The 17043-nt window shown below is 37.6% G+C and overlaps 1 protein-coding gene across 5 annotated transcripts in view; it reads right to left on the reverse strand.

Annotated features, from left to right (window-relative positions):
- The window catches only part of MSH3 (mutS homolog 3), a 186484-nt gene that overhangs the window by 163204 nt on the left and 6237 nt on the right, over positions 1 to 17043 (reverse strand). For all 5 annotated transcript variants that reach the window (XR_005782947.1, XR_005782945.1, XM_040449648.1 and 2 more), the window contains exons 3-7: positions 10394 to 10614; positions 6721 to 6936; positions 4907 to 5023; positions 4137 to 4254; positions 2389 to 2534 (exon numbers count right to left, since the gene is read on the reverse strand). Coding sequence is in view for 3 of the 5 variants with exons in the window: in XM_040449648.1 (XP_040305582.1) it covers positions 2389 to 2534; positions 4137 to 4254; positions 4907 to 5023; positions 6721 to 6936; positions 10394 to 10614 (818 nt within the window). In the remaining 2 variants the exon portion in view is untranslated. The remainder of the gene's footprint in view (positions 1 to 2388; positions 2535 to 4136; positions 4255 to 4906; positions 5024 to 6720; positions 6937 to 10393; positions 10615 to 17043) is intronic.

Consider the following 17043-nt stretch of genomic DNA (forward strand, 5'->3'; position numbering starts at 1 on the left):
GAACGTAAGTACGTTAGTATACATAAGTAAGTTTATCTCCCAATCTATCTAGCATTTACAAAAGCTATTTATAGAAGTTCAAGTAACAAATTTATCAGACAAATTCCCCTCTGCCTTTTTAATTATTTTTTTAATGTTTATTTTTGAAAGAATATGAGTAGGGGAGGGATAGAGAGAGAGGGAGAATGAGGATCCCAAGTGGGCTCTGCACTGATAGCAGTGAGCCTGATGTGGGGGCTTGAACTCAGGCACCATGAGATCATGACCTGGGCTGAAGTCAGACACTTAACTGACTGAACCACCCAGGCGCCACCTCCCTGCTTTTTTTTTAATTAGAGAAATGGTCTATATTATAATGCCTGCAACATCTATTACTATGTGATATGTGACACTAAGAAACACAAAGTTAGGCTGTATAAAACCATGCACTGCCCAGAGGGCCTAACTGCAGTGATACTATCAATGCTAAAGACTTTGATTTTAGACTAACTGCCAATACCCAAAAGATAGCTCCTAGGTAGTGACACTCGTAACAACAGGGAAAAATCCAACAAGAATAGTACTGAGGGTAAAAAAAGAACAGATCTATTATAGCCACACTGAGTTGGAGGAGTCAGGACAAATTCTGAGTGCCGTGCCCAGCAAAAAGATAGATATAAGAGGCTAGAGCACAGGAGAGAGGTGCAGCCTGGACCCAGAGCTTTGGATGTCATCAGCCCAAAAGTGGTCAATGAGAACAAGGGCAAGACCCAAGAAAACACTTGAGAGGCAAACTATCATTTCTCATTTTTCACATCACAGTTCATACACAACGGTTAATTCTGGCGGCAACCACTCAGCACTAAAGAGGAATCATATACATTCAACTCTATTCTTTAGGCTGAGTTTCAGGTAAATATAAATTAGCACATTACATATGTTAGAGCTTAAAAGCAAATAACCTTACTATTTGTAAATAAATCCAAGTGCCTGTGACTAGATAAAAAGTACTTCTCAAAGATAAAAAAAAAAAATTATTTAGAAAAAAAAAATCATTCAGAGCCACCCAACAGTAATGCAAACTCTCTGAAAGTTTATTGGTTAAGCAAAGGTCAAGTTAGCAAAGAGTTATCCCCCCAAAATAAGGTATTAGAAGGTACTTTGGAGGGGCCCCTGAGTGGCTCAGCAGTTAAGCATCTGACTTTAGCTCAGGTCATAATCTCATGGTTCATGGGTTCTAGCCCTGTATCGGGCTCTCTGCTGTCAGCACACAGACTGCTTCAAATCCTCTACCCCCCTCTCACTCTGCCACCCCCTTCTATCTCCCTCAGAAATAAACACTTGATTAAAAAAAATTTTTTTTAGGGGCATCTGGGTGGCTCAGTCGGTCGAGCATCCGACTTCAGCTCAGGTCATGATCTCACAGTTTGTGAGACTTCGAGCCCCACATCGGGCTCTGTGCTGATGGCTCAGAGCCTGGAGCCTGCTTCAGATTCTGTGTCTCCTCTCTCTGCCCCTTCCCCACTCGCGTTCTATGTATGTCTCTCTCTCTCTCTCTCTCTCTCTCTCTCTCAAAAATAAATAAACATTGAAAAAAAATTTTTTTTAATTTTTTTAAAAAGGTACTTTGGAGACATTTGGGTTGTTAAGAATTTTTGCTGGAAAAAAAAAAGAACTGTGTTGATTGATATTGCAGCTGATTGCAAAAATTAGAAAAAAAAACCAAAGAGAATTAGTTATTACTTAGGCAAGGAGTCCTACTTTTGCTTTAACAACAAGAGAAAAAGAAAATCTAATAGTTCTGAAGGGCACTAAAAATTCTAAGGTTTTGAGCCAAGTCCATGTGGGTCTGTAAATGGGCAAATTTACTCACAAACTGCCAGAGGGTAAAATCAATAAAACCATGATTCACAAATTATATTTCTCTAGAAAACTGTAAGTATTCCTAACGTTAATTAAACATGGAGTTTTGCATTGGCCAACTATCATTTCCCCTTAACTATCCCCTTTACTCCAAATCTATATACAACAATCACAAAATCATGCGTTTAATTTCAAACCCCTAGAGGAAATTTGTAAAATCCTTTGCTATCCATGCACAGTGTTGGCTTAGTGTTTCATTCTGCTCTGTTTCTTATCTATATCTATATCTGTCACTGTGTCCATCCTGAACCCTAAATGCATAGAGCACATGGACAGAAACTACCTGGATGTCTCCATAGTACAGAGTACCAAGTAGCCATGAGAAAACTTGTAACTAGTGATTTAACATATCAAATTACGAGGAAAATATTTTTCTAGTAAGTTACTTGAGGGCACACTTGATCAGTCTCATTATAAACCATACAAGATTACTCACAGAGATACCATGAACATCTATCATTCATTCTTCACCTACAAAGTACTCACCACCATTCCAATGAAAATGTTCCCCTTTTTTTTGTCCTTAACATTTTCCTGATCTTCACAGATACACAGAAGAAAGTTGGTAGAATTATCAGTCACTATCTCATCGACATTTATAGCATCATCCAGCTTGACTAAAGGATTCACATGTAATAATTATTAAAGAAAATTATATGCTACATTCCCATTAACTGCTTTCTCCTTTAAAACAATGGTTCATTGTCCCAGACATTTTTGCTCTATGCAAAATCTTCCACACAGGCTTCATTTTTCTGATTTACTCTGATTATAGTTACATGCCTTAACTCCCCTGAGATATGCGACTCATGAGGATAGACAGCTATTATGTTCTCACTTCCCAAAGAGCCTAGGAGAGTACCCCTTGGGGAGGCTCAAATATTAACCCTCTTCTTTACTCGGATAACGTTGAGACTTGAATCCCATGATGCTTAATTCCAAAGCATGAATACACTAAAATAAATGTAAATTACTTTCCTCCTTTAAAGTGCCTAAAGCTTTCAGAAATAGCAAGAGAGTTTTTAAAAGACATGAAAAAGAAAACCAAAAAAGAAAACAGAAACATGTATGTGTACGTGTGTGTTTGTGTGTGTGTGTGTGTGTGTGTGTGTGTGTGTGTGTGTTTAGTGAGTCCATTAATTAAATTCTCAGGGATAAGTGTTGAGTTGGGATGAAGTCAGTCTGGAAACAACCCAACTTAGGCAACAGCAGGCAAGAGCTATAGCAACACCAAAAGAGAAGCAGGGAGGTGTACCATTTTAGGAGCAGGCTTTAATAAGAGACTCAAGTTCAGGTAAAAGAAACAATAAAATTACCAGGTTCTTACAGCCTGATCAGCTGAGAACAGTACAGAATTGTTCATGGTTTGGGGTCTATTCTGAGTTGTACCTATTCGTAATCTTATTGGAACAAAATGGATTTGGGTAGAAGCAGGTTTCTAAATAAGTTGGTTTGTATTAAATTATGAAAGAAATGTTTTCACACTGTATCTTTTAAGACCTTATCTCTACATTTTTTTGAGACCTGACCCCATCCCACAGTAAACATTTTAAAATGCATCTTTGTCCCATTTCATATATAGTTACTGGGTTTTTAAAAAATAGAATTTTATGATTGTGCTATTAGAATCATTTTGCTTCAAGTAATTCACTAAATTAATGAATGACTATAAAATTGGGGGGCAATCACTGTGCACACCAAGCGTTCTCACAAAGTGAGAAAGGTTCACCCGCAACCTATTTTTTAAAATAATAAAATTCTTATGAAGCTAACAATTAATGAGGATGGCCTACTATTACCTTTCATAAGCAATTAACTGTGTGTTAACTTCGTAGTTTTCTTTTCACATTCTGAAGTTAACAAGCTGTTTTTTAGGTCTTGTCTTAGGGAGGATCTCGAGGGGCCTACAGGCCCTAAGCACCTAACTACCACCCATACAGTGTAGGGAAGATGCAATTCAAATCAGTTGCTAACTTGCTATCATCTTTCATCAGGCTCTCTTTTTTTGCTCTTAAAGTATGACAAACTCCCCTTTTACTATGGCATTTGAAAATGCTTGTTTCCAGCCATTCCCAATCCCTCCCTCTTCAGTAGTGCACTAATCAAAGGTCAAAGTAACTAGATTACCTTATCTCACCAAAAAGGTACCCATTCAAAGAACAGTTAAGTAAAAATGTTATTTAAACAAAGTCATTGTAATATTTAAGAGAAAAATTACTATTTGAAAAGGATATCTTCTCCAATAAGTGTAGATTTTGTATAAAGAGCAGTCAATTTCCGGGAAAAAAGTGAACTTTTGTTATCCCCAATGGCCTTTAATGCCGCAGTTTCAGTCTGCTTCACGACTCCCACCTTCAACAAAAATAAGAAATACTGAATACCAAATCTGATGGAAATTTCTTTTAAAGAAACACACTTCAAGACTTAAAAGTTTAATTCTGAAACATTTAAAAATAAACACCTTAGTCCACAATGTCCAGATGTCGGGCTTAAGAAGTAAACACTACAAGGAGCTTTCAAGTGAACCACTAAGAAACACTCTACCACAGACATATATATACACACACACACACACACACACACACACACACACATTTTTTTTTTTAATTTATTTTAGAGGCCCCTGGGTGGCTCAATGGTTAAGTGCCCAATTACTGATTTCAGCTCAGGTCATGATCCCACAATTCGGGAGACTGAGCCCCACATCAAGTTCCACACTAACAACACAGAGCCTGCTTGGGATTCTCTCTCTCCCTCTCTCCCTGATCTTTCCCTACTCATGCTCTCTCTCTATCTCACAAAATAAATGAGTAAACTTAAAAAAAAAATTACCTTAAAAATCTAATAAGCTAAAAACTCACAAAGATATAATGCTAATAATTGTGACACACTTTTGTTTCCCAAATGCCAAATTCCCATTATAATACCATCTTATGAAACATGCTTTCACTCTCTGGAAGGGAATCCAATCACCCTGTTCCCTCAAGTCAAAGCCAAGGCTGACCTTATATCCCTTGGCCACGAGGCGGCGTACATGAACAAACAGTCTGTGAGTAGGTATGCTTGCTGTCATAAAGTTGTGATCTAAATGGCAATAAATATTGAGCTCCCGGGCTGCAACCTAAAAAATTAAAAAAGAGAGTATCAATAAATGTCTATTTCAAGAATCCCCACGTGGTGTTCGCTCACTTTGCTAAAAATTCATCAAGGTATACACTTAGGATTTGTGCACTTCTTCTCTACGTGAATGGCCTATCAATACAAAATTTTAAAGACAGTCCCCATACAGAAGCCTATAGTTTAATCTATTTTTTGGCAGTTCCCATGACCTAACCTCAGAGCCAACATCTGTAATATCAATGTCGTGGAAAAATATGCCATGTCTTCTATGCTGATTAGATCTAACAAAACCTTAAAGTGCTGAGCCTCCCTTAAAAGCCTGCACAATGATATTCAATGCAGAACAAAACACTATAATAGAGTAAGAATTTGCTACATAGCACATGCAACTAACTGAAAATTAGGAGATACTATAAAACATAAATTCTGAAGCTACGCAGACAGTGGGCATCTTTGAGGAAGTGAGAAGAGAAACCCCTGGTATGGTTAGCTAATCAGATGCATAAATGAGAGGAGTGCAGAATCAGGCAGCACCACCTAACTCCCCGCTTTCTACTGGAGAACACCACGGCTCAGACACTGTCCACTGGAGCCATGGAATGCTCATCCCAACATTCTCATTCCCTGCCCCACCCATCTCTGAACAGTAGTTCCTCACTGCAAGGCTAGAAAACACCAGCCTTTACTGGGTGGTAAGACTAAATCTACTACTCAACCTGGAGAGACGGGGAGAAAACAGCATTTTCTTTCACCCTTTACCTACACAATGACAACTACATATCTGTTTGTATCCCCAGAAAACCTGCTATTTCAAACTTTTACTTCATGACACCAAACACATGATGCTACCTGAACTAAAGAACATCACTTTTGTGCCACAATAGGATTTTAAAAGCTGGAAGAAAAAAGTTGGCCAAGTCTGTACTTCCTATCACACAAGATAGATGTTAGATGTGCCACCTCATCACTCTCTGAGGACATATGATGCATGATGCCAGAGACTTAAAAGTGTGGAAGGATCACAATCACGCATGACTCCAACAGGACATCACCAGCAATGCTTTCCCTAAGCCTGCCCACTAAATACTCAAATTCACTTCTGATGTTCGTTAACTTCGGCCTATATCAAATACCTCAAAATCAAACACAAAATCAACTCAGACTAGCATAACAAGATGATGGACATACAAAGACATTGTAACACTTCAAACACCTTCTGTGGATGGCTGGCTGTTAATGTGCTCTTCCGCTGACATGGAACTATGTTCCTGGCTATCAAAATTTGTAAATTAAGAGTAAATGGGTCATCTCAAAATTTCTTCTGCTTGAGTCTTCATCAGGAAACGTAAATACTCACACGATTATGGTTCATTCACTAAGTGATTCATCCAATCACCGTGCAATGGATGAAAGGTACTGGGTGAGCACCATGGAGAACAGACACGACATTCCAAAAGGGGTTCCTCACTTCCTCCCCTAAAAGCCTAGCATCCACCAAGTTTGCTTATTTATAAGCAAGTTTATAAGCAAATCCACCAAGTTTGTTTATTTATAGTTTTTACTTTAAATGATAGCATTTTTCAAGGGCAACTGATCACGTTAGCTCTCTCATAAGGTCAGAAATGGAAACAAAAATATTGCAAAATACTTAAGGCTGGATAAGGAAAACATGGAACAGTATTTGCAAAAATAACTTACCTCTGCATCTTCCCCAAAGAATCTATACTTGTATCCACATTCCACACACAAAATTGCATCTTTCTGCTGCTGCTTCAATTCAATGTACTGTAATTCTAAAGGTGTGTAGATGCTTTTGGTCCGTTTGTTAGATGGTTTAGGATCAGAAGTTGTCTGTAAACTGTCATTACCCTTTTGTGAAGATCCAGAAGGACTGAGATCGAAAAGTGTCTTGTCCTGTCAACCAAAAAGATTTTTATAGTTTACAAAGTATTAACCATAGTAATAGTTTTCAGAAAGAGAGAGAATGCAAATTCAGCACAAACCTAATAATTAGTTTATCTAAGTAAAAGTTTGTAGGAGGCACATAGTATATTCAGATAAACATTTTTGCAAGTTTGAAATTTTTCAGAGTAAAAGACTTTTAAAAAATGAGCCAAACTAAACTCTGTACAACTATTTAAGGAAATTTTAAAAACCTACATATTTTAAAGAGTTATATACCTCTTTTTAAGTTTTATTTCATTAAATCTACTGTAATTAACATTCTTCTTTTCCTTATTTATTCCCAGATACATAAGGCACAAAAAGTGAGCAGACATGAATATCTGCCTCTCAACAATAAGTAAAACCACTTTCAATAAGCATATGCTATCTGTTATAGCTGCACTTAATGCTTCAAATTTCCAAGCACAGTCTGAAAGTATATTCCATTAATCTCGATTCCAAGAAAGAAGCACAATTTTTTTGGTAAAGAAATATGACACAGAGCTTTTGGAAAATACAAAACACAAAGTCACAATTCAACATTAGTATTCCTGCTATCCTTACCTTCATGTGTGAAAACCATAATTCCAGTTTAGAGCTTAAGGCAAATTCCTTTTTATGGGATTTATTTATATAAAAGGTAAAATGACACAAATTTGTAGCATAAATCTGCCTTCTAACTAACTGTCACTGTATCACTGCTATCATCTGAAAATTTTATCACTTGGAATTAAAAATATAGCCTAGGGGCACCTCACCCAGGTGCTCAGTCGGTTAAGCATCTGACTGTTGATTTCAGCTCAGGTCACGATCTCACAGTTTGTGAATTTGAGCCCGTGTGGGGCTCAGCACTGTCAGCAGGAGACTGTTTGGGATTCTCTCTCTCTCCCTCTCTCTCTGCCTCTCCCATGCATTCTCTATAAATAAATATATATTTATATTTAGATATATTTGTGTATATATATATACATATATATATATATATATATATATATATATATATATATGTATGTATGTATTGAAAACAGAGTGATCAGCAGGGGAAGAGAAGAGAAAAAGAGAAATGTCCTATATGGCGCAGCAAGGGGACTCTGGTCAAAGAGGAAGTCCAGGAACATGTACTCTACAGTTGCTAACTGTTTAAAAAATTCATCTTAGCTGCAAGAGCAGGTAGAGATGTAATTTGTCTGAGTAGTGTAGCCAAGCAAATCTCCAAAGATCAGCAATGAGATGGTGAGGTATGGTGAAGTGTGGGGAGTTGTGGCAACAGAAAAGTGGGTCAATGTATCAGATGAGAGAATGTCATCTGCTTTTAATTTTGATGGATTTTCTATTTCGTTTCCATATCTTTTATGTAAAATCCAGGAATACTACATATTGTAAAACTTAAAACTTTAAGAAAATATATCTCCTATAGAAAAAAAGTTCTTTATACTTTATTCATATATGGAATGAAGAGTAGGCATGCAGAAAGAAACTTTTATCCATATAGTATACCAACAAGTCTATCTGGATACTTGAGTATTAAGCAAGTTGTTTTTCATCATTTGGGTGGAAAAACTTATGATACACTATACTCTTTTTTATATTCTCAGGAACAGCATTCTGAACTCAATTTAACTTTGTCTTGACAATACAGGATGATCAGCACAATAAAATGGGAATTTTAAAACCTACCAAGACTTACGAGGCAGATGATCCCCACACTAATGGTTGTAGACCCTGGGCATTTAACTTCAATTGGTAGCTTTTTAACATTCATGTGTGTCCTTCCATAACACCAAACAGTCAGGTATCTCCTGTAATGATGTCCATGTACTACTTCTAGATGTCCCTTCTAACTGGTGACTTCTAATGTGCAGTGAATCAGAAACAACAAGCTGGTTGTTTTATGTATAATTAGTTAACAAGCTCTCAAGAAGCCCTAGGATAAATTCTCCAATTAATAAAATGAGATTTAATAGACAAACTTTTTGATATCTATACTTTATGACCACTACACTCAGGTGAACTGCTTCTAAGTATTAAAAGAAAGTGTAAATTAAACACAAACCCACAAAAACAAAACACCCTTTTTTTTTTCCTGATGACCTAAGATAAGTCAATGGATCTCAGCTTAGTTGAAGGAGGAGCTCATAAATCTGGACTTGGTGGGAAGAAGTATAAACTTCTTAATAATATATACAAAATCGTGTTGGTGTGAGTATTTTTCTGAGTAAAGAATCCATAGCTTTCAATCCATAACTTTTCAAAAATCCATAGTTTTTCATTTAAATGACTCAAAAAAATAAAAGGAACTATTTCTCTAATTCACTGGCTCTCAACCATTGCTACACATTAAAACGAAAGTTTTAGGGGCGTCTGGGTGGTTCAGTTGGTCAAGCGTCCAGCTTCAATTCAGGTCATGATCTCACAGTTCATGAGTTCCAGCCCTGCATCAGGCTCTGTGCTGACAGCTCAAAGCCTGGAGCCTGCTTTGGATTCTGTGTCTCCCTCTCTCTGCTCTTCCCCCACTCATGCTCTGTCTCTCTCTCCTTCAAAAATAAAAATAAAAACTTTCAAAAAAATAAAATAAAATGAAATGAAAGCTTTAAACAACATGCAAAGTCAGTTCTTAGTGAAGACCAATATGATTCTGAAGAAAAGTCTTTATCTGTTTTTAAAGTCCTCCAGGTGATTCTAATTTAAAGCTGGGCTGAGAAGCACTGTTCTGAATTGGAGATATTAGTGATGGAGCAAAAGTTAAATTCCTAATTTGGCAACGATGAAAAAAACATTAATGTATCATATAACAGTGGAAGTAAAGATCTATATATATTTAGTTTGCCTTTGAATTTATATCACCAAGCTTTCAACTAAAAACCACAGAAACAATATATGTTGCCTGTGATTTTCCAGGCTAATGATGGTAACTCTAAGGACTATAAAACACTGTGCTAGTATTTATTATCAAGAATCTCCCCAAGTCAGGGGCTCATAATCCAGTCTGTACATCAGAATCACCTGGCTTTTATTACATTTTAATACAAACCAATTCATCCCTCATTAATACAAAGTAAATCAGAATCTCCAGGGACTGAAAAAATTAACTAAAATGCAAAAGCAGCCTCAGCTAATTCAGGTGATTTATCCAAGTTTGGGAACAACTGCCTTGTGTGAACTCAGAGAACCTAATGGCACCTCAGAACCTACTGGGGCACCTGGGTGGCTGAGTCATTTAAGCAGCTGACTCTTGGTTTTGGCTCAGGTCATGATCTCAGGGCTCGTGAGTTGGAGCCCCGCATCAGCCTCTGCAATGACAGTGCTTGGGAATCTCTCGCTCAAGATAAACATACAAACTTAAAAGAAAAGAAATTAATTAAAAAAAAAAAAAAAAAAAAAGAACCTATTGATCTGAGTAATCGGTATTCATCTATATAACACATACCTTTTGACTAATTTGAGATTTGGAATCTTCAGAAGAAACTGCATTCTTTGCACGGAGACGACTAATATCATCAAAATCAGTACATTTTGGCAGAACTGCGTATCTCTCCTGAGGAGGCTCTGTCTGGACTCTATTTTGAGGAAGGGCAGAATCGCAGCAGAATTCTTTCAATTTTTCCAGAGACTTTAAAATAGTCTTCATCCTCAGACATTTCTTTGGCTCTTAGTTAGCAAATTAGAAGAAAATATAACAATAGTATTTTGTTCTCATATATCAATTCATAACCAGTGTAAGATTTTTGAGGGAGCTTCTCATTAAAGCAATAAATCTAACTACAACATGATAAGGAAATAAAGAAACGTTTAGATCCAGGGTAAAGATAGCATGCTGAAACATACATATAATTTCCCTTGGCCATGAAACTCCATTACAAACTACAGTAGGGTTTTGCCTTTTTTTTTTTTTTAAATATATGAGCAGATAAGGACAGAGAGAAAAGGAGAGGTGACAGGTACAAATAAAATATCTGAAGCTAGAAGGAAAAATGAATAAACAATAACCAACTTAGCACACCTGAAAGCTAAATCCAAAACCAGTAGTGAAGAAAACTAAGAACCAATACCATTTATAACACAAAAAAATTAAAAGGATCAGGAATCGGGGCAGCAGAATATGTAATAAAGGGAGGTTCTAAAATAAAGAAGACTGGCTCAAAGCAAGTTGATCCTAAACCCCTACCCTACTCCAAGCTCAAGGGCAGCTGTGCTTCCTCCACCTCGGCAGAAGACTGAAAGTTCCTCTGGAGAAGGTAAAACAAGCACAGCAAAGATGGAGTACTGGGTCCAAGCCAGAGGAATAATGGGAAGATGGGTTTACTGTAAGCTAAGACCCCAGCCTCTTCTTCATGAGCTCTCATAACATAGGCAGCCAGAGCTCCCCACTCCAGGCCAAGAGCAGGGAAGACTGGTCTATCGGAACTGATCATCTTAATGGGAAAGACCTAGAGATGCCAACACCAGGGGGTTCACCAAGGAAGGCAGATCACCACCCTTTCCCAACACACCTGCTATCCCACCTGCACAGCATGGCTCATGCTACTCTTTCTCCCTGGAATGCCCTGACTGACTCCAATTTCTATATGTCAAAATCATACTCATTCTTCAAGATCCCTCTCAAAACTACTTTTTCCATGAAACTCTTTGGTAACTCCCCTAGCTTAAAATCATCTTTTGTCCATGTCCCTATAAGAAGATCACATTTCGCCATAGCATTTACCACAATCTGCCACCTAGCAGTTACTCATAGGCAACCAACCCATAAAAAAGAAGGAAAACTATCATTTACTGTCTACTATCTACCATATGCCAGAATACATTATTTTTCCTACTACTAAATATAATGAAAAAGGGATTGCATATCATCTCTTACCTTTCCTATTAAAGCAAAAACACTCTGAGGGCAAACTTGTGTTTTGCCTATTCCTAAGAGTTTAAAACTTTTCATATTTATATTTAATTATACATATACATATATTTTATATTTATATTTAAAGCTCTCTTCAGATGTATATTTTACCTTGTCTCCTGCTAATCTTGTAACTAGGATAACGTACACTTGAATCTTTCAAATTATTCTCCCCTTTTCAAAATGTATACATGAATCAGGAGCCAAGATGGCAGAGTAATATGGAAGTTTGTTTTGTGTCTCTCATCCCTGAAATGCAGCTAGATCAACACCAAACCATCTTGCACACCTAGAAAACTGATGTGAGGATTAACACAACAATCTGCACAACTTGAACTAGAGAACTCAACAGGTACTAAGCGTGAAGAGGTGAACTGGGGGAGAGAGAAACCATGGAAGGGAGGGAGCTGTTTTTGCTTGTAGAAAGAGGATGGAGACAGGAAGAGTATGAGAAAAGCACCCCTCCCCGAAAGCAGCTGGAGAGAAAGTAGAAGAGTGGAAACAGCTGCAAGGGAATGAACAAGAAAGGGAGAAAGGAGAAAGGAGAGGGTTTAAATACCATTAAGATTCTATAAACAGGGGGAGCACAGCGTCTAAAACTCTGCAGCTCAATACCTGGCAGAGCTCTGGTGGTAAGGGCAAAATCCCCAGGAGCAGACAGTGAGGTCCAAGGGGTCCTTGGGCCACATGGTGAAAGGCAGTTCCCCTGCTGGGAGGACATTTGGCAGGCCGTGGGGCCTCCCCACACACAAAGGTCTCATCAGACCCCAGAGAACAGCCATGTTTGCTGGTGTCGGAACAAAGAAGTTAAGGATAAAGCCTGGCACCAGATGTGTGTTGTGATTTACCATAATCCCTGAAACGCTGCTGCTACACAATCGTGCAAACTTTTTCTGGGACAGGCTGGCACCCCACCACAGTCTCTGGGCATTGGCAGCAGCGCGGTCTCTGGAACATTCCTGGGGGCAGGTTGGCAATAGGCCATTGCTCTGCGAGACCCTCCCCCAGAGGGTCTGAGCAGGTCAAAGCTGCAGGGCCCTCAGAAGTGCGGGATTTGGAAATACAGCCCCACCCGAGATAAAACTTGGGAGGGAGATGCAGCCTGGAAGTCACCTGGCTTGGTCACCGACAGTGTAGAAGTGGGGAGTGGATGGAAGCTGGAGACAAAGGAGGGGTGCTTGATTGCCAATGGGCGAGAGCACAGAGTTCTGATAGTAGAGGCTGGTTAGCTGGGTGACACCATTTTCACTCCTCCTGCTCCTGGGTATACACGCCTATAAGCACCACAAGGATCCACCTCAGTAAACTAAGCAGCACCACCTAGTGGAGAATGGAGCTGTTACACCAACTGGGCCAACCACACTCTAGAGGAACACCATGAGTCTCTATGCCTGCTTAGTTTATGGACTATAAAGTGCTTCATAGTTTGACTTCTAGGGGAAACTGGATGTAATTTCCATCTTATTTCATTCTGTTTGCTGGTCCATCTACTCAAAATTTTTTCTTTTTCTTTTCTGGTTCTTAAATACAGAAAGAAAAAGTTTATTTATATTTTCTGTTATTATAAAAAATATTTTTAATTCTTTTTTACTATTTTTTTTACTTTCTTGTAAGTTTTTTAAATTCTATTTTACTTTCATTTTATTCTATTTTACTGTATTCATTTTTTTAAATCGTCAAACGTTTTCCCTTATCCCCCCCTTTTTCCTTTTCTTTTCTTTCCCTTTTTTCACTACTCCATCAAGCTTCTTTCACAACCAGAACAAAAACACACCTAGGATCTAGTACCATTTATTTGATTCTTTTGTGTTGTTTCTAATTTTTTAATTTTTATGTTTTTTTATTTTGTTAATTCTTTTTCCTCCTCCAAAACGATGAAACGAAGGAAATGACCCCAAAATAAGGAACAGAAAGAAGTGACAGCGAGGGACTTAACACAGACATGACAAGCAAGAAATCTAAACAAGAATTTAGAATCATGATAGTAAGAATACTAGCTGGGGTTGAAAAAAGCATAGAATCCCTTTTCTGTGGAGATAAAAGAAGTAAAATCTAGTCAGGACGAAATTAAAAATGCTATAACTGAAATGCAATCTCAAATGGATGCCACAGCAGTAAGGACTGATGAAGCAGAGCGGCGAATCACTGATAAAGAGGACAAACTTATGGAGAATAATGAAGCAGAAAAAAGAGGGAAACTAAGGCAAAAAGCACGACTTAAGAATTAGAGAAATCAGTGGTTCATTAAAAAGGAATAACTTCAGAATCACAGGAGTCCCAGAAGATGAAAAGAGAGAAAAAGGGGTAGAAAGTTTATGTGAACAAATCATAGCAGAAAACTTTCCTAACCTGGGCAAAGACACAGACCTCAAAATCCAGGAAGCATGGAGAACTCCCATTAGATTCAATAAAAACCAACCATCAACAAGCCATATGACAGTCAAATTCACAAAATGCTCAGTCAAGGAAAGAATCATGAAAGCAGCAAGGGAAAAACAGACCTTAACCTACAAGGAAAGACAGATCAGGTTTGCAGCAGACCTATCCAAAGAAACTTGGCAGGCCAGAAAGGAGTGGCAGGATATATTCAATGTGCTGAATTGGAAAAATATGCAGCCAAGAATTCTTTATTCAGCAAGGCTGTCGTTTAAAACAGAAGGAGAGAGAAAAAGTTTCCCAGACAAAAACTAAAGGAGTTTGCGGCCATTAAACCAGCCCTGTGAGAAATTTTAGGAGAGACTTTCTGAGAGCAGAAAACACGAAACAAACAAACAAACAAACAAGAAAGACCAAAAGCAATGAAGACTAGAAAGGACCAGAGAACACCACCAGAAACTCCAACTCTACAGGCAACATAATGGCAATAAATTCATAACTTTCAGTACTCACTCTAAACATCAATAGACTAAATGCTCCAATCAAGAGATAGAGGGTAACAGAATGGATAAGAAAATAAGATTCATCTATGAGCTGTTTGCAAGAGACCCATTTTAGACCTAAAGACACCTTGAGATTGAAAGTAAGGGGATGGAGAACCATCTATCATGGTAATGGTCGACAAAAGAAAACCGGAGTAGCCATGTATCGAGATTTTAAAATAAAGACTGTAACAAGAGATGAAGAAGGGCATTACATCAATATTATGGGGCCTATCCACCAAGATATAACAATTGTAAACATTTATGCTCCAAATGTGAAAGCACCCAAATATATAAATCAATTAATCACAAATATAAAGAAACTCACTGATACTAATACCATAATAGTAGGGGACATCAACACCCCACTTACAGCAATGGACAAATCATCTAAACAGAAAATCAACAAGGAAACAATGGCTTTGAATGAGACACTGGACCAGATGGACTTAATAGGTATATTCAGAACATTTCATCCTACAGCAGCAGAATACACATTCTTCTCAAGTGGACATGGAACACTCTCCAGAATAGATCACATACTGGGACACAAATCAGACCTCAACAAGTATAAAAAGAGTGAGATCATACTGTGCATATTTTCAGACCACAACACTATGAAACTCAAAATCACCCACAAGAAAAAATTTGGAAAGACAATCAATACTTGGGAGACAAAAGCACATCCTATTAAAGAATGAACAGCAGAAATCAACGCTATTGAAACAACAACAACAACAACAACAACAACAACAACAACAACAACAAAACAGTACAACAGATCAAGGAAGCCAGGAGCTGGTTCTTTGAAAGAATTAACAAAATTGATAAACCCCTAGCCAGTTTGATCAAAAAGAAAAAAAAAAGGACCTAAATAAACAGAAGCAAGAATGAAAGAGGAGAGATCACAACCAACACTGCAGAAATACAAATAAGAGAATATTATGACCAATTATATGCCAATAAATTGGGCAATTTGGAAGAAATGGACAAGTTCTCAAAAACATTTAAACTACCAAAACTGAAACAGGAATAGAAAATTTGAACAGATCCATAACCAGTAAAGATATCGAATCAGTAATCAAAAATCCCCCAAAAAACAAAAGTCCAGGACCAGAAGCCTTTCCAAGGAAATTCTACCAAACGTTTAAAGAAGAGTTAACACCTATTTTTTGAAGCTGTTCCAAAAAATAGAAATGGAAGGAAAACTTTCAACTCTTTCTATGAAGCCAGCATTACCTTGATTCCAAAACCAAATACCCCACTAAAAAGGAGAACTACAGACCAATTTCCCTGATGAACATGGATGCAAAAATCCTCAACAACTAGCCAACCGGACCCAACAATACATTAAAATAATTATTCACCATGGCCAAATGGGATTTATACCTGGGATGCAGGGCTGGTTCAATAATCACAAAACAATCAATGTGATATCACATCAATAAAAGAAAGGACAAGAACCACATGATTCTCTCAATAGATACAGAGACAGCTTTTGACAAAATACAATATCATTTCTTGATAAAAAGACTCGAGAAAGCAGGAATAGAAGGATCATACCTCAAGATCATAAAACTCATATAGAAAAGACCCATCGCTAATATCATCTTCAATGGGGAAAAACTGAGAGCTTTCCCCCTAAGGTCAGAAACACAACAGGGATGTCCACTCTCACCACAGTTATTCAACCTAGTATTGGAAGTCCTAGCCTCAGCAATCAGACAACACAAATGAATAAAGGCATCCAAGTCAGCAAGGAGGAAGTCACTCTTCGCAGACATGATACCCTATATGGAAAATCCAAAAGATTCTACGAAAAAACTTCTAGAACTTATCCATGAATTCAGCAAAGTCGCAAGATATAAAATCAATGCACAGAAATCAGTTGCATTCCTACACACCAATAATGAAGCAATGGAAAGAGAAATCAAGAAATCGATCCCATTTACAACTATACCAAAAACCATAAAATACCTAGAAACAAATCTAACCAAAGAGGTGAAAAATCTATACACTGAAAACTAGAGAAAGCTTATGAAAGAAATTAAAGAAGGCAAAAAAAATGGAAAAATATTCTATGTTCCTGGATTGGAAGAAAAAATATTGTTAAAATGTAGATACAGCTCAAAGAAATCTACATATTCAATGCAATTTCTATCAAAATAACACCAGCATTCTTCACGAGGTAGAACAAACAATCCTAAAATTTGTATGGAACCAGACAAGACCCCGAATAGCCAAAGCAACCCTGAAAAAGAAAACCAA

This window comes from Herpailurus yagouaroundi, unplaced genomic scaffold (genome assembly GCF_014898765.1).
Source record: "Herpailurus yagouaroundi ecotype Mexico unplaced genomic scaffold, PumYag 29, whole genome shotgun sequence".
Lineage (NCBI taxonomy): Eukaryota > Metazoa > Chordata > Mammalia > Carnivora > Felidae > Herpailurus > Herpailurus yagouaroundi.